Genomic DNA, 25650 nt, shown 5'->3' with positions numbered 1-25650 from the left:
TCTCTTTCTTGAGGTGGAAAGTAGTTTGTCTATCCCTTGGGAAAAGTGTGAGTTTCTGATACAGCATGCTGGTTTTTCTTGATGTCTTTCTGTTATAATTTCTAATCTTAGTTGCCTTAAGTGCAGACAGAATGTAGATTAGGGAATTATGTAACTTAAAGAAACACAAACCAAGTCATGTTTATTTATACAATCATATATTAATTTGATTACACAAATCATGCTTTGACATCAAGGACTCCCAGCAGGTCGTAACTAAGTGGAAAGTCTAAAAAAAGGCTCTTCTCAAATGAATGGGCAGAGAGCAGCACACACACACACACACACACACACAAACACACACTCAACAAGTTTTTCCAGCCCTTGTACAAAGTCAGCCTGTGATGACATAATGGGAACACTGTATCACTGAACCAACATGAGATATGACGATGCTCTACAAAGGGTTGTAAAATATATGATAGACTGACATTCATAAATGAAGCTTGGCGAAATAGTTACTTTCAGTGTTTCGATTTAGGCTGACAATGAACTATTGGGTTAAATGGGGAAAATATAATTGGATTGTGTTAGTTTTTTGTTTCGAGTCATTGCAAATGGTACAGTATTTCAAAAATGTATCAGTTTTAAAGGGATGCACAATATCAGGGCCATATCAATTATGGGCCAACATCACTGAACATTTTATTAATTGTGATTGGCTATTATATAGCATTGTCCAAATTTATTTATTTCTTTTGGCTTAGTTTCTTTATTTATCAGGGGTTACCACAGTGGAATGAACCGCCAACTGATCCAGCATATGTTTTACACAGCAGATGCTCGTCCAGCTGCAACCCAGCTGCAACCCAGTACTGGGAAACACTCATACACTCTCACAGTCACACACATACACTACAGCAAATTTTTATTCAATTCACCTATAGCGCATGTCTTTGGACTGTGGGGGAAACTGGAGAACCCAGAGGAAACCCATATCAACACAGGGAGAACATGCAAACTCCACACAGAAACGCCATCTAACCCAACTGGGGCTTGAACCAGCAACCTTCTTGCTGTGAGACCACAGTGCCAACCACTATTTTTAAATGTAATAATTAAATATGGATATACAAAACATCATATTATACACATTAATAACATCAAATAATATTTTAATATTATATTTATGAAAAGAATGAAGTGTAACATTACATTAATTTGGTATATATTATTGTATTTTATTTATATTTAACAATAATATGTATTAATAATTATTGTTATAAACATACTCAATATTTCTAAATATATAACTTAATATGCTAGTATATATTAGATTATATTTCATTGATTTATGTTTAATAATGATCTTTAATAGCATGTACTAATATTTATAGTAGATATGAACATTCTAGATGTGTATAAATATACACTCACTAACTCGTTTCGTTTTCTGCTGCCACATTAAGATGGAAGGGTCAGAATTTGGCGTCAACAACATGAATGCATGGATCCATCCTGCCTTGTATTAATGGTTCAGGCTGATGGTGGTGGTTTAATGGTGTGAGGCATATTTTCTTGGCACACTTTGGGCCCATAAGTACCAATTGAGTATTGTGTCAACACCACAACCTACCTGAGTATTGTAGATGACCATGTCCATCCCTTTATAATCACAATGTACCTATCTTCTGATGGCTACTTCTAGCAGAATAATGCACCCTGTCATAAAGCATGAATCATCTCAGACTGGTTTCTTGAACATGACAATGAGTTCACTGTACTCAAATGGCCTCCACAGTCACCATATCTCAATCCAATAGAGCACATTTGGAATGTGGTGGAATAGGAAATTTGCATCATAGTTGTGCAGCCAACAAATTGGCAGCATCTGCGTGATGCTATCATGTCAATATGGACGAAAATCTCTGAGGAATTATTTCAGTACCTTGTTGACTCCATGCCACAAAGGATTAAGGCAGTTCTAAAGGCAATATTGGGTCCAACCTAGTACTAGTAAAGTGTACCTAATAAAGTGACCGGTGAGTATAGATTCCAGTGTATATTAACCTACATTATTATCTTTAATTCAACTATTTATGTTTATGATTATACTTTTAATTGATATATTGAAATAATATTCACATAATGTAACTAATCAAAATAATAATTAGGCATATATTCAATTATCCTATGTCATATTACTGTATAATATTATATAATTTTTTTAACATTATTTTTATAATGTAAAATTTTCAAATTTTCAAATGATCTAATCCAACTTCAAAAGGTCTGCTGATGCGCGCGCAAACAAAACTTCATTTCCCACACTGCAAAGCATCCAACAGCTTCAAACAGCTGACAGAGGGCGAGACCTACGCGAGCGCTTCTCAGAGGCTTCACGGGATATTCATGCAACATCTGAGGCGGAACAAGCTGACAACACGTCCTGTCAGGCTGTCAAACCAGTCCACGACTATGTTTGACGAGTGCGTTTGCGCCCCAAACCAGTAACAAAACTTATCTAGACTAGGACTGTCACCTCCGTTTAGTTTACAACAGCATGTCTTTGCACTAGTGTTTTGCTGTAGTTCGAGCTCATGCCCCTAAAGCCGTGCCAATGCCGAGGAATGGAGACTAGCAGTGTATCTGGTAAAGTTGGAAAGATGGTCACAAGTGATGAGGAGCATTTGCAGTGCAGTAACGCAGGAATGGACGCGCTTCACCAATGTGAACTGATCCAGAGACTGATCGAGATCTCCATCTCTAGTCTGAAGGGGCTCCGGACCAAATGCGCCGCTTCAAACGACCTGACCCAACACGAAATACGTGCTTTAGAGGTAATAACATTCAGTTTTTGGATGCCTACCTGCTTTTTGACAGGTTGCATTATCTTACATCAAGTTTGCACCACTTGTTGTGTGATTTAGTGTTCGATAATAGCTGCAATAGCTGCTTGCTTTATTTATCATTCATTATGTTGTCTGTTAATACATTGCATTGAGGTGAAGTTGGGTTTATATTCGCACATTTGGACTTTCACCTTGCTAATATAATTTCAGATAGGTATTCTTGGGAAATTCTAAATAATATCAGCAGCCAATGACTATTAAAGTACAACATTGTTTACAGTCATTTAACAATAAATAGTGTTAATGTTGTTTTGAAGTCATATTTACAAGCAGTTTTAGACTCATTATTTAAAGAAGCATGTTACCAATTGTAACTAATCAAAAGTGAACGAATGTGCTAATATAAAGCCAACTTTACCCCAATATACAATTGTTGTATAATTTGTAGGGCCACGGAAACCCCCTCTTACTTCCTGGTTGTTTGGTGTAGTTATTGAGGGTGCATTTGACAACCCCCCTTATGATGTAAAGCTTTACTTGTGCAATGCTAAGTAGACATGTTTGCGGTTGAAAAATTGAACAGCACTTTATCTGTGATGACATGAAGTGGTTGCTGCTTCTTTAAACGCGCCATGGATTTAGTGTTGTGAATATAATCATATGTTTACTTGATATGGTGCATTTGGCTAAAGCATAAACAGGCCTTATTGAGGTGAAGTTGGTTTTATATTCGCACATTTGTTCAAAGATAACTTGTGACATGCTCCGTATATTGTTTACCATGATACTTTAAATATTCAGTCTGAAATCACATGGAAGTATGACTAGGAGTATTAACATTTAAAGGGCACCTATTTTACCTCTTTTGCAAGATTTAAGATAAGTCTTTTGTGTGTCCACAGTGCGCCTGTAAAGTTTCCTCTCAAAACACCCATCAGATTATTTATTACACCTTTCAGAATATTGGATTTTCTGCTCTGAACACAATGTAGCTGTTTTTGTTGCCTGAGCCTTTATAGCTAGTTCTCTCTGGCCACCGTTCCCATGTGCCTGTCAGAGTTTGCCTTAATCTCCGCCTTGGCTGCGTTAGATAATCAGCACAGTGACCGACATGAAGCGTTCCTCATGTAACGTTTGTGAATAATACTATAGTTAGAATGATTATTTGTTGTATTTGTTGTGGAGTTAATTCAAGCTTTTCTGCAATGATGAGTCACACACTAATGTGACTGGATACACGTTAATATCCACTGCTGTATGAATATTCGCTATGTTAATGGTCAAGAATAACCCTGATTTAACGCCCCCAAACCGGAATTGAATCGTCTTCTTTTATAAATGTAGTGACATGCGGCTGTGTCGATTGTAAAGACTGTAAAATCGATGTAATTCATTACATACATGCACTGTTTTAAAAACGTTTTAATCTTGTAAAACTCACTCTTGATCACATTTAATGATGACTGATGATCACAGAGAGCTAAACAGATCTTTTAGTCCCAGTTGCTTTGCGCACGTCTCATCTTGTTGATTTGGTGTGTGTTACTACTGAGACATGTTAATATGCGCCTGTTAATCAGTTCGGTGGACGGGGAAACCACACTCCTACGTTAAAATGTGTGGGATTTGAATCATATTTTAACATCAGGGAATTTAAAAAAGCGACTTATTGTCTTAATATCAACCCCAATATAGGGCTGGACAATAATTCGATATTAATTTATATTGCGGTAGATTTTTTTTTTTCTATAACGGTGATTTTTACAGTGAGTATTAAACCCATTTACGGTATTTCGATATAAATTTGCATGAATATACAGGGCTCGAAATTGTAACTATTTTGGTCGCATGTGTTCCAGAAATTTAATTGATGTGACCTCATAATATATTTGGGAGCATTTGTGCAGCTGCATATAATTGGTGTAGTGCGACCTGTTTTGTTTTTTTCTAAAGATGTGCTAAATCGCTCTGCCCTGCCGATATATTGGTTAATATTAACTGTCAAGCACTCAAGGCTTTCCACTGTCAGATGACAGGGAGCTTTTGTGACTGCGGGAAGTGCAAACGGTTGAAGAGTGAAAAGTACACAGGTTTGCAAACTCTACTTAAAGTTACAAAGGCTACATCGCAGATGAGAGCGATCATGACATGTGTTGAATGTTGATCTGCCTGCTGAGATCAATGGATTGTTTTCAGAGAAGGTGCCTGATTCTAGATGCGTTGCATTCTACGTGTTCAGCGCAAATGTCCGCTAAATGTAAAATATAATACTGTACACATCATCGCCAAAGAATCTTGCCTTTACTAAGTTTACACTGAATCTGCAGCTCATAACAAAGAGCGGTACTGCGCCGGTGGTGCTTCAAACCTGCTTTTCCACAAATACAGAAAAATGAAGATCAGCTCATAACGAGACTGAGCATTTACAGTGGCACAAACCCAAACCTAAACTTTTAAAGAGTGGTAGAAGTGAGGCTACTTTCTTTTGTCCGTTCTTTCTTGAGATGTATATTATTTTGCTTATTAGTTACTAATGACTGTTTTGCAGCTTTCAGCATTGATGTATTTTAGTCTTTCGTTTGTTTTGTAGCAGAAATATAATTTATTAAACTGACATGCATATAAAAACAAAAGTGCAAAATAAATATTTCTCACTGCAATGCTTCATTTTTGTTTGATGCAAATCATAAATTAAAATTTTCATAATGTAACAGACATTTTATAGCAGATAGCTCACATTCAAGCACATCCAAAGCAGCATCATAATGAGAAATGTAATATAAGAGCCTGGAAGTTATTATAGACTTTGCAAATTCAGTTTGCATTTGTGGGTACAGATATCCATTGTGTGCAGTCTTGCCAAAGTTTTACTGGCTTTTTAATATTGTCCCTATAAATATCGCAATTATATCATATCGACCGATATTAAGAAATATATCGTGATATAATTTTTTGCCATATCATCCAGCCCTACCCCAATATGACTGTAGACACACTATATTTATACACTATATGATTTTCATCAAAGGTGCCCTTTAAATAAATAATGCTAATATTGTACTTTAATAGTCATTTGCTGCTGTATAGATTGCAAAGAACACTTTTCTGGAATTATGTTATTGAGAAGAAAGCCAGAATGTGTAAATATAAACCTAACTTTATCTCAATACAGGCATCCAAGCCAAGTTGTTTTGCAAAACATTAGCAAGCCTGCTTTTTTCTGCTCTTTTGATAATGAAGTTACTAATGCTTTCATTTTGAGTAACTGTCAAACTCTTCTTAGTGGTAATCACTGCAATGGAATACTTTTGCAATAGTCTCTTCTAGATGAGTAAACTAGTCAAAGTCCTGAAGCTGATTCAAAACTGTAGGTTCCATGTCAAACGGCTTGTTATCTCAGTTTAGCTCTGCAAACAAGTGGAGCATATGTCAGACAGAGCGTTGGAGCTATTTTTAACCATACTCAGGTATTTTGAAACGGTGGTTAACCCCTCCCACTAAAAGTGAACTGAAATCCCAAGTTGGTTGAGCCTGTGGAAAAGCGTCACTTTTAATCCTAATGTGTTTGTATTTCTTCAAATAACATAACATGGCTGCTTTTCCATGAAGATTAGTTTATCTACTTGGTAAGGTCAAGCACCTTTTTCTCCAAATAAAAACTTTTCAAGTTCCCACTTGGAGATCTATGCTTGGAGACTCTCACATTTTAAAATAATCATGATAGGCTTTTTCAAATAAACCATGCATCTTTTCTGCTAGTTCTCACAGACACAGGTGATTATCACATTGTGGTGGATTGGTGCTTATTTCGGAGATCCTTATCTACTCGCTGTGTATATCTTAGGGAGGTGCTTCAAATATTTCTCATGGTTAAATACAGAAATGGCATCCGTTCAAGCAAGGCTGTGTCAAGTTTTTAATCACTTGTCTTATAATAAGCCAAGTGCAAGAAAGGGAATGGAAAATATGCCCTCCAAACCACAACAACAATTATGTAACAGAAAATGATAATGAGTGGTGGCCCAAGGCCACACAGTGAACTATAATTACAAGCAATATAAATATGCTAAACAGTAGGCAAAATGTAGCCAGAGTGCTATATACAAACTAAAATATAGTGTTAAATATAGTGTCAGATACATTTGTGTTGCAAGATGTAAACAGAGTCTAGTGCCCATAAAATGACTGTAATGCAGCAAGGATTGTGCTGAGGTAGAACAACAACAAGCAGAGTCAGGGGTATGGGTTGCATTTCTGCGTTGGGTGGGGGTGGACACTGACAGTACATTTGTTGATGGGAAGAGTTACTGGATAGTCTCTCACAACTTGTGGGAAGAGGCCGTTCTTTTATCTGGTGGTTTTTTTCAGCACCTCAGTCTTTCTCCAAATGGTATAATATGAAACAATTCAGATGCAGTGATGAACTGAGCTGCTCTCGCTTCCCATGAAAGAGATTTATTTTACAGCAATTAACATGTCAGACAGTGATCCAGCAGGTAATTCAGGTACTCTGTGTGACACCTCTATATAGCTGCTAAATTTTCACTTTCTAATTTTAGTCTTCTCTAGAAGAAAGTACTGTCAGGTTGACTTTGATCACTGTTGAAGTGTTGGTGATTTGCGTAAACTCTTCATTTATGTTTTTTTTTTTTTTTTTTGGCAGAACAGAACAGAGGTGTTTTACCTTTTCCCTTGCAACAATATTTGGTGCAATTTACTAGGACTGCACGATTTGGATATACAGTTGAAGTCAGAATTATTTGCCACCTGTTTATTTTTTTTCCCCAATTTCTGGTTTAACCAAGAGAAGATTTTTTTTTCAACACATTTCTAAACATAATAGTTTTAATAACTCATTTCTAATAGCTGATTTATTTCATTTTTGCCATGATGACAGTAAAGAATATTTTACTAGATGTTTTTGAAGACACTTCTATACAGCTTAAAGTGAAGGCTTAGCTAGGCAGGTTAGGGTAATTAGGCAAGTTATTGTATAATGATCGTTTTTTTTGTAGACTATCGAAAAAAATATAGCTTAAAAGGGCTAATAATTATGACCTTAAAATGGTGTTTAAAAAAAATAAAACTGCTTTTATTCTAGCCAAAATAAAACAAATAAGACTTTCTACAGAAGAAAATATATTATCAGACATACTGTGAAATTTCCTTGTTCTGTGAAACATCATATATAACTTGAATACTTGAATACTTGAATGGCTCTATTTGGAAAGAGTGCTTTCGTTTTAGATTCATCGGAATGAATTTGTAGGAGAGTGAATCATGCTAAAGTGCCAATCAAGATGAAAGTGTTTTCTGGGGAATTTTAACATTATTCAGGTACAGAAATTAATTCATGAAATATAAAATAACACTGCATAGCCTTCATTGTAGCATCAAGTGCAAATGACGTTTTTGCTATTGATATTTGGCGCTAGTTATTCAAGAAGTGACCATTTTGTTCTCTTTGACTCACTGGATGGAAATGCTGCTTTATTCACATGTCTTATAGGTTTTTTTATGGTTTTCTGAGGAGTCAGTATTCAGGTAAAGATATTAAATTATCAAATGTAAAATAACACTGAATAGCCTTTATGTAGAATTATTGCAATAGAATTAATCTTTATTAAGTTACAAATGGTACAATTTCTGGTGCTTGAATGCTTTATACTTTTGAAATGTTCACACAAGCTATGTTTCCATCCACCTAATTGTATGCGCATTTTGGAAAAGTGCATAAAAAACGATTGATGGAAACGTCAAAATGTGCATAAATTTTAAAAATGCGCATAAAAAAACATATGCACACAGCTGAGTAGGATAAACCTTTTTATTCGAATATGCACATAAACTACAATGGAAACACTTTCACCGAACTAATTCCAGTATGCGCATTAAAAAAGTCATATGATTTGATTATTAGAGATCATGTGAGGATTAAAATGTGTGTGAATGGATAAACCAGCAAGCTCAGCACCCTGTAAAACATCTGAAATGTTGTTTTGGTCATTCTAAAATGCCTAAACCAATTTAGGTATTAGTGTTATAACCTTCAGTATTGATAAGAGCATCTGTGTTCCGCATTTAAACCACCGCGCATTTAATGCGTGTCGGCATACTGTCTTCTGAGGCGAAAGTCATTTATTAAATAAAGAAAAGATTGACGTAGCTTCTCCCTATCGGAGCAGATTAAGTTTTTACTGTTGATATTTGGAGCCAGTTAATCAGGAAGTGACTATTTTATTCTCTTTGACTCATTCTTATTGGAAACGCTGCTTTAGTCGCACGTCTATGCAATAATCCAGTTTTGCACATAAATTTTATTTGCATTTGGAAACGTAGCTACAGTCACTGTCCTTAGAAACGCATGCAAAACATGCAATAAACTGTTCCTGCGTAACTATAATCCTAAATCATGTGACTATTGCAGATGTGTACATTGTAATATGGATGCTGAAACAATATATTGTGCAGTTCTACCATTGACATGAATGCATTTCCGTTTTAAAATGCTTATGTTTAGTTATGGTTGCTCTGTGGTTACCACACAACTCTGGCATCATTGACCTGCGAAAACATTTTGCATTTTGAAATCACTAAAGAGCTGGTGTCCCATTTCAGTGAGGCTATCCATCAAATTTGTCAAGCCCCTCTTATATGACCATTACACAAATGGTAAACTGCAAGTACGGATATGTGCATGCCCAGTGAACGTTAATATCACAAATCATGCATTTTAGGCTGTATAGTGGTCAGAGATCATTTTATGAAACTTAATAAAACTGCCAGTCTGAGCAGTTCGAGCCTAAGCTGGGTCAGGCATTTCTGTATGGTTTGCATGTTCTCCCCATGTTCACATGGGTTTTCTCTGGGTGCTCGGGTTTCCCCCACAGTCCAAACACATGTGGTATAAGTGAATTGGGTAAGCTAAATTGTCCTTAGTGTATGTGGTGTATGTGTGTGAATGAGTGTGTATGGGTGTTAGAAGGGCATCCGCTTCGTAAAACATATGCTGGATAAGTTGGCGGTTCATTCCGCTGTGGCGACCACTGATAAAGGGACTGAGCTAAAAAGAAAATGAATGAATGATGTCATCAGCTTATGTAAGTGATGTTATCTTTGATGTTCAGTGGGTCAGGTCAGCTTGCTGTGTATTGTGGTGGACTCTGTACACAACTCTAGTGACACCATTGTTAGAAAGGTTGCTTTTAAAGTCAAGGATCTCCAGGTGGTCCTGGCTCTTTTGATACCTGTGGAGATGCAGGTCCAGTATGCAGTCTGTTGCCAGATTTGCAAGCAACATCAAAAGCTTTCAGTGGACTTTTGTGGGAAGGCGAGGAGGACGGATACAGTATGGTGTCAGACCTTGGAAAGTGTTTTGACGTCTCCAAGTGACAGACATGATGGCCTGACAGTCTGGGTGTCTAGCTGAGGCATCCACAGGATTCCTTAAAAACTCAGATCCTGTGAGATTAGGTGTTTGAAGAACCATTCTTTCAACTTAATTAATTTAGTTATTGACATCTGTAAGAATGTGGGCAATAGGATATAGGGCTGTGTGATTTGGGGGAAAATATCAAATTGCAACTTTATTTATTTATTTATTTATTTTTTACAGATACTGCAATTGCGAATTGATTTGCAATTTAATTTTGTAGTCAAGCTTCAGCTCAATAGTTTGGTTGCGGAATTCTGGACAGAACGAAAGTGTGCTTACTCGATTAGCTAGTAAGACTATCACACACAGACAGCAGTCACGCATTTGCTCTGGCAGATACCAGATACTTTTTAACCCCCGATCACAGATCACTTGAAGTTATATCATCTATAATTTGAGCCTTACATTAATCATGTTTTTATAAATGTATATTACAAATATCATGGCAACTGCATTAATTGATAAGGAGTATTCCAATCTTAAATGCACTTCTTATAACCCCCAAGTTAACACTGGAGAAGGATACCGCACAGTGCTCGAGCAAATGTGGAAAAGACTTGCCAAACCATTTTCACATATTTTAGAGTTGCCCAGCTATTCAGTCAAATTGACATTATGTAATAAAAATAATACGAAATATTTTTGATGATGGAATGGACTTTTCTTTTACAACATCTTACCTGGGAAATTTTGCGGCCAATTCAATGATAAAAGACAAGTATTTATTAAAAATACTTCTCGCATTCACAACCAGTAAGAAAACTGTAACTTGAAAGCGGCTACAACTCAAACCCCCTACTAAATCTAAATTGTTGGATCTAGTATCTAACGTTCAAAATATGGAGAGGATAACATTTTCTTTGAAACTACAAATGAACAAATACCTGCAATATTGGGAGAAACGAATTGTACTTTACGCAGTGTAACCTGATATTTAAATATATTTGTGACCTGCAAGGAAATATGCAACCAGTCAGCTGTTCATTTAAGTTCCAATATGTAATTGTATTTTTTATTATTTTTTTATTTGTATTTTTTAATTTCTTCCTTAAAAAAGTGAAATAATTATAATTTAAAAAATAAACTAAAATTGCCAGAATAGTTGTCGGTTCATTCCGCTGTGTACCCCTGACAAGTAAAGGGACTAAGCAGAAGAAAAATCAATGAATGAATTAAAAAATATATATATATATATCTTTGGGATTATCTGAAAATGTGCAGCTGATTTGAAGAGGGTTAGCAATAAACTCTGCAGGACATAATTCTCAGAATCTTTAAGTTTAACCAAACACACCCACCCAAAAGTTTCCACCAATCCTAAAAAACCTTTGTAGCTTGTTCAGGCCTGTTTAATTCAAGAGTCCACACTTAGATATTGCTTGATAATAATAGCAGGTTTGGCATGCTGTCCTGGGAGAGAACCCCGAGCTCTAAAATAATAGAACCCAGGGCTCCTGCCAATGAGCATTTAAGGGGGTACAAGATTGGGTAGTTATCGAGAGCTCCACTTAGTGAAGGAGGAAACAGGGGGAGATGAGGTGGATGGGGGGTTTCTTCTGAAAATGAAGATAAGGGAGTAGTTTTAGACAGGCTACTTATAGTGAGCTTGGATTAATCTGATTGGCTTACTAATGAATACAGGTGAGAGACGAGCTACGATCAATCATATCTCGTGCTCCTCTCGAAATTAGTTTGTTAAACTTCACCTAAGGTTAAATCTCTATAATCTCTCTAAAATATCTCAATCAGTTTAACTAAAATGGTTGGACAAGGCTGTTTTCTCCATTTAGACAAACTTTGATAACACTTGTGACCTGTTTTTCCTGGAGCTCAAGGCAAAGCAGAGGACAGAGAGATGGCGCTAAATGGCAATTATCATTAAGATTCCTGTCAGTAAATCTGTCTAAATTCCTGTGGATGAACACACTGTCTCTCTCAGTGCTTGTTTCCAAAAAGTGGAGATAATTCAGACATTGTGGCTGTGGTTGGCAGCTGAGAATCTCTGGTTAGTGGCTCGTCTTCTCAGGCCATTGGAAAGATTGCTGTGTGTTTGTGCTATTGTGGCTGTTCCTAAATTTAGTGTGTTTTCTTCACATGCATGTGATTCCCCAATCCAATGGTGGGTTTACGAAAGTGAGTCTGACTAGACACCACACAGTCCCATAGTGCCGCAGCTTCACGGAGCACTTTTGTATAGACAGAGAGCATCCATCAAAGGGCCGAAGAACAAAAGTGGTGGAAAGTCTAGGCAATGTGTTCCTCCCTCTCTCTCTGCTTGAACAATAAGCCTCCGAGCAGCAGGCTGAATTGCATTAGGAGTAGGGTTACATCGAGCACTCAGAATAAACTGTGTTGACTGTGTTTATGGATATTGGAGGAGACAGGCAGTTTGCATTATGATATCACATTTATCTGTCTCGATGATGGGACAAAAGAAAATCTTTATCTTCTTGTTTGATGTAGTGGGGAGAACAGATGCAGACTTGGACGCTAGCATATGTCCTACAACCATGTGCTACACTTAACCTAAACAACCAATGAGTGTTCAATTTCATTCTGGGAGCAGAGCCTCAACTCTCTCCTTGTAAAGGCGTCAGGCATTCATATTAACAGTAACTTGGAGGTCTGGAGGTCAACAAGTCATTACACTGAACAACTTCTATGAAGGTAGTTCCATGTGAACCTCTGATTCTTAGCCAACTTTTTTCACACGTGAAGAATTGTCTGCTAGCTCGAATTATCTGTTTCACCCAATGAATTTTTTGCAATGTAATACTAGTTTAGCATAAAACCATGTCGTCTTTTTCCTGTTGTTAATTATTGGAACAAAACATCAGCTGTTCTGTTATTAAGAGTTCAACTTAAACACTTAAAAGTGCACACATTCTTGCAATAAGAGGTCCTCAAAATAAAATCTTGTTTATTTCTCAGTGTCTGTCTTTCATTTGTCTAACACTAAATGCTTTTCACTTGCTCAGTACAGATCTGACCACAACCACTCTGTGGCCAGAGTCTGTCAGTCTGCAAAACTGCTCGTTCTCACAGACAGATCTTGCTCATCTTTGTAGTTTAAATGCAAGGTTTTTTATTGGTTGGGAACTACAGTGCATTGAAGTCACATTTCCTTATTGTTTGTGTTGGTGACAATACTGTGTCAGTTTGGTTTTGGGACTTCCTGTGGATGGGCATAGCTGGTCGAACAAAGATCTTGTTCACCAAACAACAACCAGCATTTAGGTTTTGAGATGTTTGAGAAAACAAACTTTAAAATTAATATATTATATATACGATATTTTGGTCTGATGATGATGATGTCATTGAAGTAAAGTTAGTGTAGATGGGTAATTGTTCCAGTGACATTACTCCAGAGATTTCAAAGTCAAAAAAAGGAAGCAAACATATTGTCAAAACATTACAGTGGTTCAACTAAAATCATACTAAGCTCCAAAAACACTTTTGTGGGACAAAAAAATCGGTAAGACTTTATTTTGATGATCCCTATTGAACATTTTGTTGACTAAAAATACATCTCATTAGAGCATTGGTAGACTGCTTAATATCTGCTGATACTGCTCCTTCAACAGACAATTCGTTACCTTAATATTGTAAGGTTATATCTGACATTTTTGTCAAAATTGAGTTATTGACATATTCTTATTAATTGACAACTTATTTACATTATGGGATGTTTTTTATAAGTTGTTTACATTTTATTAAAAAATAAAACAAATGTTACTCACATACTTTTTGCTATGGAATGAAAAAACTTTGAAGCTTGTTACAAACCCCTGATGTTTTTCTAGGGGAAAGTGGGGTTTGACCTTTACATGCAATTAAAATTAAATTATACAAATAATGAGTGTAAGACAGACAGAAAACGTAGATACCAAAAAGTGTGACTTTATTTACAATAGCCAAAGTGAACAAAAACAGTGAATTAATTAAAGATGTAGAAAAAGTAAGGTAGACGAAGCAGTAGGTAGTGCTGTTGCCTCACAGCAAGAAGGTCGCTGGGTCGCTGGTTCGATCCTTGGCTCAGTTGGCCTTTCTGTGTGGAGTTTGCATGTTTTCCCCGCTTTCGCGTGTGTTTCCTCCGGGCGCTTCGGTTTCCCCGTCTAAAGACATTCGGTACAGGTGAATTGGTTAGGGTAAATTGTCCGTAGTGTATGAGTGTGTGTGAATGATGTTTGTGGATGTTTCCCAGAGATGGGTTGCAGCTGGAAAGGCATCCGCTGTGTAAAAATGTGCTGGATAAGTTGGCGGTTCATTCCGCGGTGGCGACTCCAGATTAATAAAGGGACTAAGCCGACAAGAAAATGAATGAATGAATGAATGGAAAAGTAAGGCAAAAATATGTATTTACAAAATATTCAACACTGAGACAAATACAAAGACGCTGGCAGAAGGGACGTGGGTGGCGCTAAAGAAATGAAAAGAACAAAACCCGAACTATATCTAACTCCCCAGAAGCATCTAACTAACTAAATATATGAAACAAAAATAACAAACGCACGAAGATTCTACCGAGTTCTAGCTATCTACTCTATCTATCCAAAAAGTACAAGGGGTGGCACTCGCCCCTAACCTAATGTACTAAACATAAAAGTAGTCCTACGTGTTGCAAGATGTATGTCACGGGACCTTCTTACCTGTCTGCTTCGTCCAAGCCTCGAAAACAGCATAAATGAGAAATGAAATAAGATAGACTACGAATACCAGACGGATACACACACAGAACATGCACACATAGAAACGGGCAACAACAGAAATACACAATAAGGGTTTTTCTTTCTAACGCAATGCTTTAAACAAACACAGAGATGAGGAAACAGAAGAGAAGGGGCTGGTGAGGGGTCTGGCGCACGCTTTTATGACTATGCTTATTGGATATGACATAAGAGTGACATAACCGAAGTGGAAATGATTGACATTTAAATCGACCAATGAACGAAACCTGAAAAAAATAAAAGCAGATACAAGAGAACAGAGTGAGAGAGAGAGAGAAAAAAAATCACATACAGAGCACAAATAATACAAATACATAACACGGTCAATATCTCAAAATCATACAGAACGCAGATTGAACGTTATTATTCCAAGGTGAGGATTTAACTGACTAAAAAACTTTGCAAGTACATGTCAACTTACACTAACCCTAACTCCAACATGACAGTCTACTTGTAATCTAGTGAGAATTAGTTGGAATATGCTAATGCCTATTGCCTATTCTAATGGCAATACACTGTTCTGCCCATAGTAATCGTGCACTCTAATCTGACAAGGGTACGAAAACAAAGGCGAACAAAGTTGTATATTAATTTTTTTTTTTTTTTGTTTCATATGATTACAGTTGAACAACTAATGTCACATGAATGCCTTGACACTTCTGGTTCCTTTTTTAGTACTTTGAACATCTTAGGACAATTGCTGCATATGAACGGAGATATAGCAAAAAGATAAAGGGAGCTCTTGAGTTTCATCTAAAGTACCTTAATTTGTGTTTCGAAGATGAACAAAGGTCTCAAGGAAGCAGAGTAAGTCATATTTCCATTTTAGTGAACTAATCCTTTAAGGCTGCTAAAGTTTTAAATTGTTTGTTAAAGGGCTCCTATTTTTACCCCTCTTTCTAGACGTCTTTTTGTGTCTCCAGAATGTGTCTAAAGTTTCAGCTTAAAACACTCATCAGATTATTTATTATACCATTCAGAATGTTCTATTTTCTGCTCTGAGCACATTGTAACTGTTTTTGTGGCCTGTGTCTTTAATGCTAGTTCTCCCCGCTCACCGTTCCCACGTGCCTGTCAGAGTGTGCATCAGTCTCTGCTTCCGCTGCGTTAGATAAACCGCACAGTGACAGACATAAAGGAAGCAGATCTCACGTAACGTTTGTGAGAAATACTACAGTAAAAAACTTTCCTAATAATTATTTCATGCATTTGTTGTGGAGTTAATTTAAGACCTTCTGCAATGATGAGTCCCACACAATGTCGTTACTAAGTCCACACACAAACACACACACAGTATACAAACACACACAGCCGCCCATTTAACTTTGCACTGTTTTTGCACTTTAAATGTGACAGGATACACGTTAATATCCACTGCTGTATGGATATCCGTTATGTTGATGTACAAAATAAACCTGATTTAACGTCCACAAACCAGGATTGAAGCGTCTCCTTTTATAATTGTACTGACTTGCGGCTGTGGCCATAGTAAAGATTGTAATATTGATGCAATTCATTACAAACATGCACTATTTAAAAAAGTTTTAATCTTGTAAAACTCATTCTTGATCACATTGAATGATGACTGATGATCACAGAGAGCTGAACAGATCTTTTAATCAGCTTTGCATGTCCCATCTTGTTGATTTGATTATACGCGTTACTACGGAGACATGTTAATACTTGGCTGTCAATAAATTCAGTGAATGGGGAAATCACACTGCTACATCATGTTGCGGTCGGCCTCAAAACGGGTGGGATTTAGATCCTATTTTAACATCGGGAAATTATAAAAAAGAGACTTCTTGTCTTTATATCACCCCAGTATGACTGTGGACACACTATATCTACACACAGATCTGTCCAAACAGCTTACAAAAGAGGATTTTTTTAGGTGCCCTTTAAACACAGTGTGTGAATGCCCCCTAAATCAGCATGTGGACATTTTTTTTGCTAGTTGTCAGAAAAATAATCTAGGAAAGTTCAACTACATGCAACAAACCTGAAACCTGGCTGAATTACCTTAACTATAAGCCTGAGGCCTATTTCAAAATCATTAAATTTGCAGTGATGGCAATAGGGATTGCCACATTGTTGGATATGAGCTCATAAAACCATGTAGAAGACACAATCCTGTCTTCAGTGCCTGGGCAGTGGAAATCGTAAGTACTTGAGTGATATTCCTGGCTGACACTCTTTCGTGTAATAGACCTTAATTGACTGAAGAGATCTGGGAAAAACACATTTTGAAGAATCACGGCTCCCTTGCGTCTCAGTTTTGGTTTCTGGGAAATGCTAGTCTTTTGCTTGGTAGCATGAGTGCTCATCAAAGGCTTTTTAAGGCTCATTTGCACTTTGTTTCTATGGATGGAAAGTTAACACATCACTGCGAGGCCCATTAGGTGCGGTGAAGCATAGGCCTCTCAACCGGCTAATGTTTGTTCAAATCAGGAAATCCCCATGCGGTTTTTCAACAGCTTTATCTGTCTTTTTCTCCCTTCTCTCTTTTTATGTGTTATGTTCCACAAACCGTTGCACTTTATGGTATAATGCTGTACTTTTTGTCATCATTGAGCCATTTCTGCTTCTCCATGTGCCCAACTCTGTTCCTCGAAAGTTTTTGACTGATCACCTTTTGTTTGTTGGCCCATATACCTTTATGTTATTGTCAGAAACGATACGAGCGGGTTTGCTTGTATTGGTGACACAGTGTGTAACAGGATCCACACCACTCCACCACAGTCTACAGTTACCTTATCATCTGGGCCAACTCTGACTCTTCTTTATGCAAAGCTTTTATGCTTCTCTTATTTGATGAAATAAAGTGAAATTGTCAAAAGCGTTTGCGGAAAGTAGAGGCGGAAATTACATCATCTCATCACGTCTTTCTCCAGGAACACTCCTCTTCCTGAAATGGCTCTAGCATTGTTTTATCAGGAACCATAGTGATGAAATCAGCATCACACTTGCTACATTCTTGATTTCCAATGTACTTTTTGATAACTTTCAAAACAGGCACAATCACTGTAGGTTTTAGTCCTCTAAAGTGAAGCTTAAAACGCATCTACAGGCCTTTCTTGCGAGGCCAGCTTCTTTCAAATGTCACAAAAGTTTCTTGATCTGCCCTCTCAGGTCTCACATGGACACTTTAGTTAAGCAGGTCCCCCCTGCCCCATACTCCAACCGCCCCTTGAGAGGTGTAACGGAGACGGCAGATGAGATGAGAAGAGAGATAGTCATTGAATACAGGCGTGCTCCTGCACATTGTGCCAGGCTGTGTCTGGTGCAAGCTAACACCCCGTTGTGTTTGAGGTTCGCTTGTGGCAGACCAATGCATCAAATCAACATCAAATAGGGGCATTCTCAGATGGTACTTAGAGAAAAGAGCCTGGACACCATCTCAGACCGCTATAGAGCTCCTAAAACTTTAATGACATGCTGCTCTAATTCTCTTTTGAAGACTGTGATACATGTTATCTTGGCCGTTTTGCCAGAGTGAAGTGATGATATAGTCATCCTACATCAAGCCGCCGTCTGATGTTGTGTCTCTCAGTGGTGTTAATAGCTTGTAAAACGGTCCAATGCCGCAGCTGCGCTTTTCCCTAGTGCCTTGACCTTATATAGAGATTCAAATGGAGAGCTAATCAGCTGCACAGGTGGCTGGTTGCTGGGCTACAGGTGCAGGTTGATTTGCCACTGTGACCTACCAAGGTTCTTGTAGACAACTTAGTGGCTGTTTCTCAATTCTAAGAAGCAGACTTGCGTTCTCGTGGAGACTAAGCGCCAACATCCCTCTCCCTTGTAAAGCTAATATAAAAGTAAAATGCAATTCATCAAATTTCCACTAGTCCTGGCTTCATAATAGAGCAAGTTTCTATTGACCCCACTCTTAAAGTGGCCAACTTTACAGCAGAAAAAAAGGTGTTTACAGCCTAGAGCTGCGCGATTCTGGCTAAAATGAGAATCGCGTTTTTTTTTTTTTTTTTGCAGAAAGTAAAGATCATGATTTTTTCATGATTCTGTTGATGTAAAAAAATGTTTTATGTAAAGGTTAATATGAGTCAACAATTATTGTTTTTTTCTGAAACATGAGGTAAAACAACAATATTATTATTTGTAGGTCTACTGGTTTGTATAAATAATTCTATCCTACTTATAATAATTTTCATGTTGAATTATGTTTGAGATATAGGCCTATGCTTGCAATCTGCCCTTGACAAAATTATAAGACCATTTAATTCACTGGTAAAATCAACATTATATAGACTAGAGTAGTTATACAACTGTGTTCGCTGTGAAAGAAAAACATATCAAATGCTTGTCGTAATCATAACTCTAAAATGTGATATGATTATTCAAATGATGTGCACGCTTTCAGTTTCATTTTCACTCTTAAGTACTGTTCATACTTCGCACGCGGCTCTCAAACGATCACTCTGCGCCACAAACTAAATTAACTACTCTGTTAAGGCTGAATTGTTCTTATTATATCTTGATTTATACTTATTATATTATTATGATATTATAGTTCTGTCAAGGGGACATGTACTGTCTGGAGTAGCCTTCGCATACCACATCTCGCATCTCTCAAAAATATGTACTTGCACATCACAACGATGTGTAGCGCGTGCTTTGTGATTGGTCGGTTTGGTAGTGGTGACGATGGTGGGTGTCGCAGAGAGCTGCGTTTTAGGCAAAGTGTGTTTTTTTTTTTCAGTTGTTCAGCGTTGATATTCAGTAAATAATTCTAGATAGTAGATAGTGTTTGTTTACTTCAATTCTTTTAAAATCAAGTAATGCACCCTTCAGAAATCTCTCACTTTAATGTGTGGGCATATTTACTGTTTAAAGCTTGTCAGTGAACTACGAGTGCAAAAACATAAAATAAATGAATAAAATAATCATTCATTAATCATAATCAAGTTAAAATGTTCAATTAATCAAGATTTTGATTTAGGTCTAAATCATTGAGCACTATTATATTCATTTACACAAGCTACGGCATGCTGCTTGAACATGTCCTAATTCATAAATTTGCAACGGCATTAACATTAATATCAATGCAACATCGATGGGATGATTGTATTTGGTGCTCCTGTGGCTGCATTATTGGGAATGATGAGACGTATTCAGTGACTGTTTAGGTTTAGCTAGACCTGGCTCTATGGTGGCTTTCTAGTCCATGGAAAAGCAAAGGCTTACTTGATGATAAGGATCCGAACCAGCAAGAGCACTAACTCTAAACTAGCACCTTGTTCATGCTGGTGTAAAAATGATAAAATACATCTGCCACTTCAAGTGAACATTGTGTTGAAGTATGCATTATCAAGAACACATCCGGGATCTTCCATGCATCCACTGTACTCGCGTTTTTGAATATAGGAACTTTGAATATTGAACTTTGTCATGTTGATAATGACGTTGCATTAGAAAACATGAATGCAAGAGCATGTATTGAGAAACAGCCATGACTAGTGCACATTAGCAGTTTAGAGTCTACATCAGCTTTAAAAAAAAGTTGGGTGGAAATGTCAAGATGCATATACCTTCTAAAATGCTCTCTATGGAATTGGATAAATATTTTTATTCTATTAATAAGAGGACTGTCCTGTTTTTAATGATTCCAGAAGACTTTTTTTATGAAATGAACTCTCTTGAGGACATTTTTAACAAAATTATTTTTACAACAATTTTTTTTGTCATGCATTCACCCTTTTCACAAGACTGTTATGACTTGTGAACAGTCATCATCATTTTAAATCTTTGAAGGTTTTTAATATTTAGATTTTTTTTTATGTATGAACGTTTCTGTGTACTTGTGTGTATATTGTATCATCTTTGTGTCAAATTACAAAAACCAAACTACTGCTTATGCGAGGTGTTTCTACTGCAGCGTCTAAAGCCTGATTTATAATTTCACATCCACGAAACGGACAAGACTTTTTCCTTTATGCATTTGCCATTGTGATATTCTTTAAAACGACAGGATGCAGTCAAAAGAAACTGACCGTAAGATCAGACGAATAAACAGAGAAGTAGCAAGTTTCCGGAACTACGTCATTTCATTAATATTATTGAGGTTTTATTAATTATTTCTAAAAATTATTATAATCATAATAAAGATTTATATAACCATTCAAGATTTTTAAAAAATCAAACTTTGATGCATTCCTTGCATTTGTTGGACAGTTAAAGTTGATTAAAATATTAATGATAACAGAATATGGGTTGCTCTACAAATATATTTCTTAAAGAATTAACCATTATCACCAATAAAGTCCAAAAAAAAAAGAAAGAAAAACAGAGCAGTGTTGTAAACGGATAGGTTCATATCTACTTGTTCAGTAAAATAATAGTTTTAAATAAATAATTTGTTTCTTAATTATAATTGTATTGAATTATTTTAAATTCAAAATTAATGTTGAAAAAACATGGTTCTGTAATTGAATAATCTGTTTTTGTTTTAACAAACTTATCCCTCAAGTTTTTCCAAACTTTTCCAAAATCTTTTCTCCTTCATCACGGCTGTTGCAATTTCTAGCCAATTTTTATTGGTCATCTGGTTCTCCCTATGATCACGCATAGACCGATCATAAAGATGTCAGTACAGTCCTACCTGTTTCAGACAAACTGTTCACTTGAGTCTCAAAAATAATCGCCCCCTCCACCAACTGAAATCTTGTCGCGCGCACCCAAAGCGAACCTTCGCACACACAGTGATGTCACATTGACAGTGATGTCACAAAAGCGTCAAGTATAAACCAGGCTTAAGTCGTCATCAGTCTTACACAATTTGTTTCTTTGTCTGAAAGTCTTGATAACACCATTGAGTAGTTTTTCTTTTATTATTTCAGCAAATAGGATTCTAAAAATATTTTTTGTTGTACTCTGCCGTTCACTGCGCTCTAAGTTTACCTAGCTATGATGACTTCTGCTACTGAGAAACCCAGAAATGTGAAAATAGTCTATTAACTCTAAAAATCGTATTTAATTCATGTATTTAATGTTTGTTGTTTTTAATCATATATTTATTATTGAAATTTTCTTGCCATGAAAATAGCTTTGGTTGCTGACATGTCATTAAATAAAAAATACATTACCTTACATTACATTACATTACATTACTATTAATAAGATAGGCAAGGTATTATATTAATAATACTTGGAAATAAACTATATTAAAGCACATTTACTGAATGGATTTGTTGATGTGTATTAAAAAAATCATGTGATTATCCAGCACTTTCTTACGGCAATTTGTGACTTTTTGACTTCAACTCATTCATACAATTTAGTAAGATTTGCTCATCCCCCAATTATGGTTGGGTGGAGCTGGGTGCCTCACCTCCTTTTAAAAATTGTACTTTCTCATACAACTGAACTCGCCATTAAAGAGACAAACCATAAAATAGTTACGTTTTCTTGTGAGATCAGGCTGGATTTATCCTCAACAGATTGGCTATCTGGACTAACCAGTTAACCTGTCTCTTTGCACAACATCTGAAATGTTTTTATAATTATTCTCCAAACACCTGAGCAAAAGTTTATTCTCATTACAGTTTTGTATCGTTTCCTCCTACAACTGTTTTACATCATTGTGTTCCCAAACATCCGGCATCCACCTCCTAACCCAAGATAACTATAGGGAAGAAAAAGAGTTCTTTAGAAAGACATTGTTTACATTGAATTCATAATGATGATCAAACCACAGATTGAGAAGATTGAGTCTACCAACTCTCCTAAAATTTGCACAGTCATATATGTAGCACTTTAATCTTTCAGATCAGTAATATTGGGGTAGTTTTGGTTTATGCAGTTGAAAGGTTTATGGTTGTGTTCACTTGCAAAAGCAATGCTTCTGTTGCTTGTCTATGCTTTCTCTTCAGTATTGGACCTGAAGTTTCATTTACATGTAAATTACAAAATAAAATGCATCAATCTGCATCAACAATATACGAAAAATGTTTTTTACCCGTAAGTCTGGGTTTGTATTAATAAAATTCTAAGTTTGTCTGTCAATACACTCTACCGATTAAAAGTTTAAAGCTGGTCAGATTTTAATTAGGGATGTCCAAATCAATTACGTGATCAGCAATCAGGCCTGATCATGCGGTATCAGCTTTGATCGGAATCAAACGTTATCTCCTGATCAGGACTCGAATATAAATATAATTATTTATATTCGACTTTACAACCTTATTGTAAAGTGTTACCATTTTATCTTTGCCATGATGACAGTAAATAATATTTGACTAGATATTTTTCAAGACGCTTCTATACAGCTTAAAATTACATTTAAAGGCCTAACTAGGTTAATTAGGTTAACTAGGCAGGTTAGGGTAAGTTATTCTATAACAATGGTTTGTTCTGTAGACTATTAAAAAATATATAGCCTAAAGGGGCCAATAATTATGACCTTAAAATGGCTTTAAAAAAAATAAAACTGCTTTTATTCCAGCCAAAATAAGACAAATAAGACTTTCTCCAGAAAAAAAAATATTATCAGACATACTGTGAAAATTTCCTTGCACTGTTAAATATAATTTGAAAAATATTTAAAAAAGAAAAAAAATTAAAGTCAGTTTAATAATTCTGACTTCAACTGTATGTATATTCTCATTATTTTAAATACATCTATTATGCCGTGGCACAGACCTCTTTCTTGACTTCACACAGAAACAGCATTGCGTGCGGCATGACATCACTCTGTTGCAGAGACTCTATTGGTTAAATGCCGGCAAAGTAAAACACGGAGGCAACTTGAAGCGGAAAGCGCGAGTATGTCTGCGGTCTGAAGATGACAACAACATTGCCATAGCAAACTGTTAGATATTGCCTGCCGGGTGTTTTAAGTTGAGGTGCTATTTGTTTTTATATTGGATTTTTTTTATATTTACTGTTGCACTAAAGTCCAAAAGTCAAGAATTGATGTTGTTTATTACTTGATTGTTCAAGCTTACTCACAGAAGTGCTCTGTTTGTTAACTGAGTTGTTGAATGCTAAAATAGGGCGAATTAAATAAAAAATAAGCAAAATCCTTAATCTGTTGTTTCGCTCTTTTTTTATTCAATTTTTTTTATTATGGAAGTATCGGATCGGGATACCCAAAATCAAATAGCTTGCACTAGTCGGCAAAAAAACTGATCGGGACATTCCTAATTTTAACGTCTAACTCCTTGGAATAAATCTACAAACTCACCGTTTGATAATGTACATAACATAGTAAAGTATCATTGCAGTTTTTTATGGGTTTCATCATCATCACTGTAGTCTCAACCCTTCAGAAATCTTTCTAATATTCTCGGTTTTCGTTTAATAAATACTTATTATTATTTTTAATGTTCAAAAAGTAGCTGTTCCCTTTTTAAAAAAATAATTTAAACAATAGATCATACCACAAATGTTTTTTCCTGATTAGATTTATGAATCCTTGCTATATTACAACATTATTTTATTTATTTCATAAGAGAAATGGGGGACGCACGGTGGCGCAGTGGGTAGTACTGTCACCTCACAGCAAGGAGGTTGCTGGTTCGAGCCCGGGCGGGGTCTGTTGGCATTTCTGTGAGGAGTTTGGATGTTCTCCCCGTGTTGGCTTGGCTTTCTTCAGAGTGCTCTGGTTTCCCCCACATGGACAAGCAAGTCCTCCGAAGTGTATGTGTGTGAATGCAAGCCGAAAAAAGAAATTGTCTCTGACAAACTTTCTTATTTATTTATTAAGTGCTAACTAGAACCATGTTTACATCCATATGTACTGTATATCTGAAATCTACAGCTAGACTTGTGTTGTGTGTATGTGTGCGCGCGTTTGTGTTTGTGTGTGTGTGTGTGTAGCTTTAGCTGTATCTACATGTGAAGGTATCTATATCTACATCTTTAGTTACAAATTCACAGCTTAAACTACAGTGTATGCAAAAAAGGGAAATGTCATTGTTTCCACCACACAGTTTGTGGTCAATAAAGTGACTTAACTGAAGCCAAACAAAAGCACCAGACCTCTTATGAGAACAAGTCTTTTACCAAGAAAGTTACATTTTGATTTTATTTTAATCTTTAGTGTAATCTATTCTAAGCATTAGCAATAGTGTTGTCAATCTTTATAAACATTCTTCATAGTTTCAGTGAGTGAAAGCAGCCTATTCTTTATGAGCGCAGTAGCAGCTGTGGTTATCTCGGAGGTGTCTGAGCTTGTACCTACTCAGCGGCAGGTGTGTGGTGGTTTCTGTTAACCTGCGGACCGCAGTGTCACGCTGCTCCATGATGTCAGAGGGACTCTGGCTGCAGCCAGCGAGTGTTTTCCAGCCATAAAGTCAAAGCAGACGCCCCCGTGAGAAAGAGTCCAGACTCCTTTACCATGATAACCGCTGGCTATTTATAGACCGAGCTGTTTATTGTAGAGCGAGCATTATGGCAACAAAGGGAGGGCACCATCAGAAATGTCTTTGTTCCTGTCCGCCTCCAACTTTATTGGATTGTTTTAAGAGAAACTGCAGACAAAAGCAGTTTCTTCATGCACCTGTCAGTTTAGAAATTTTAGGCTTTCTGGATTTTTTTTCTCAGAAAACATTAAAAATGCACTTAACTATTTATTTATTTGGTTTCAATTTATTCATTTGTGTCTGTAGCTTTTATGTGTAATGCACATTTTTAAAGGCCA

The 25650-nt window shown here is 36.5% G+C and overlaps 1 protein-coding gene across 6 annotated transcripts in view; it reads left to right on the top strand.

The window, feature by feature from the left end:
* Positions 1-2358: 2358 nt before the first annotated feature.
* The window catches only part of ksr1b (kinase suppressor of ras 1b), a 98057-nt gene continuing 74765 nt past the window's right edge, over positions 2359-25650 (top strand). For all 6 annotated transcript variants that reach the window (XR_015509623.1, XM_087284365.1, XM_087284364.1 and 3 more), the window contains exon 1: positions 2359-2819. Coding sequence is in view for 5 of the 6 variants with exons in the window: in XM_087284365.1 (XP_087140491.1) it covers positions 2580-2819 (240 nt within the window). In the remaining variant the exon portion in view is untranslated. The remainder of the gene's footprint in view (positions 2820-25650) is intronic.

This window comes from Danio rerio, chromosome 15, assembly GCF_052040795.2.
Source record: "Danio rerio strain M-AB ecotype USA chromosome 15, GRCz13ab, whole genome shotgun sequence".
In the NCBI taxonomy this organism is placed as follows: Eukaryota; Metazoa; Chordata; class Actinopteri; order Cypriniformes; family Danionidae; genus Danio; species Danio rerio.
Note: the sequence above shows the minus strand (reverse complement) of the source record. Positions and strands in the feature narration are given on the sequence as shown.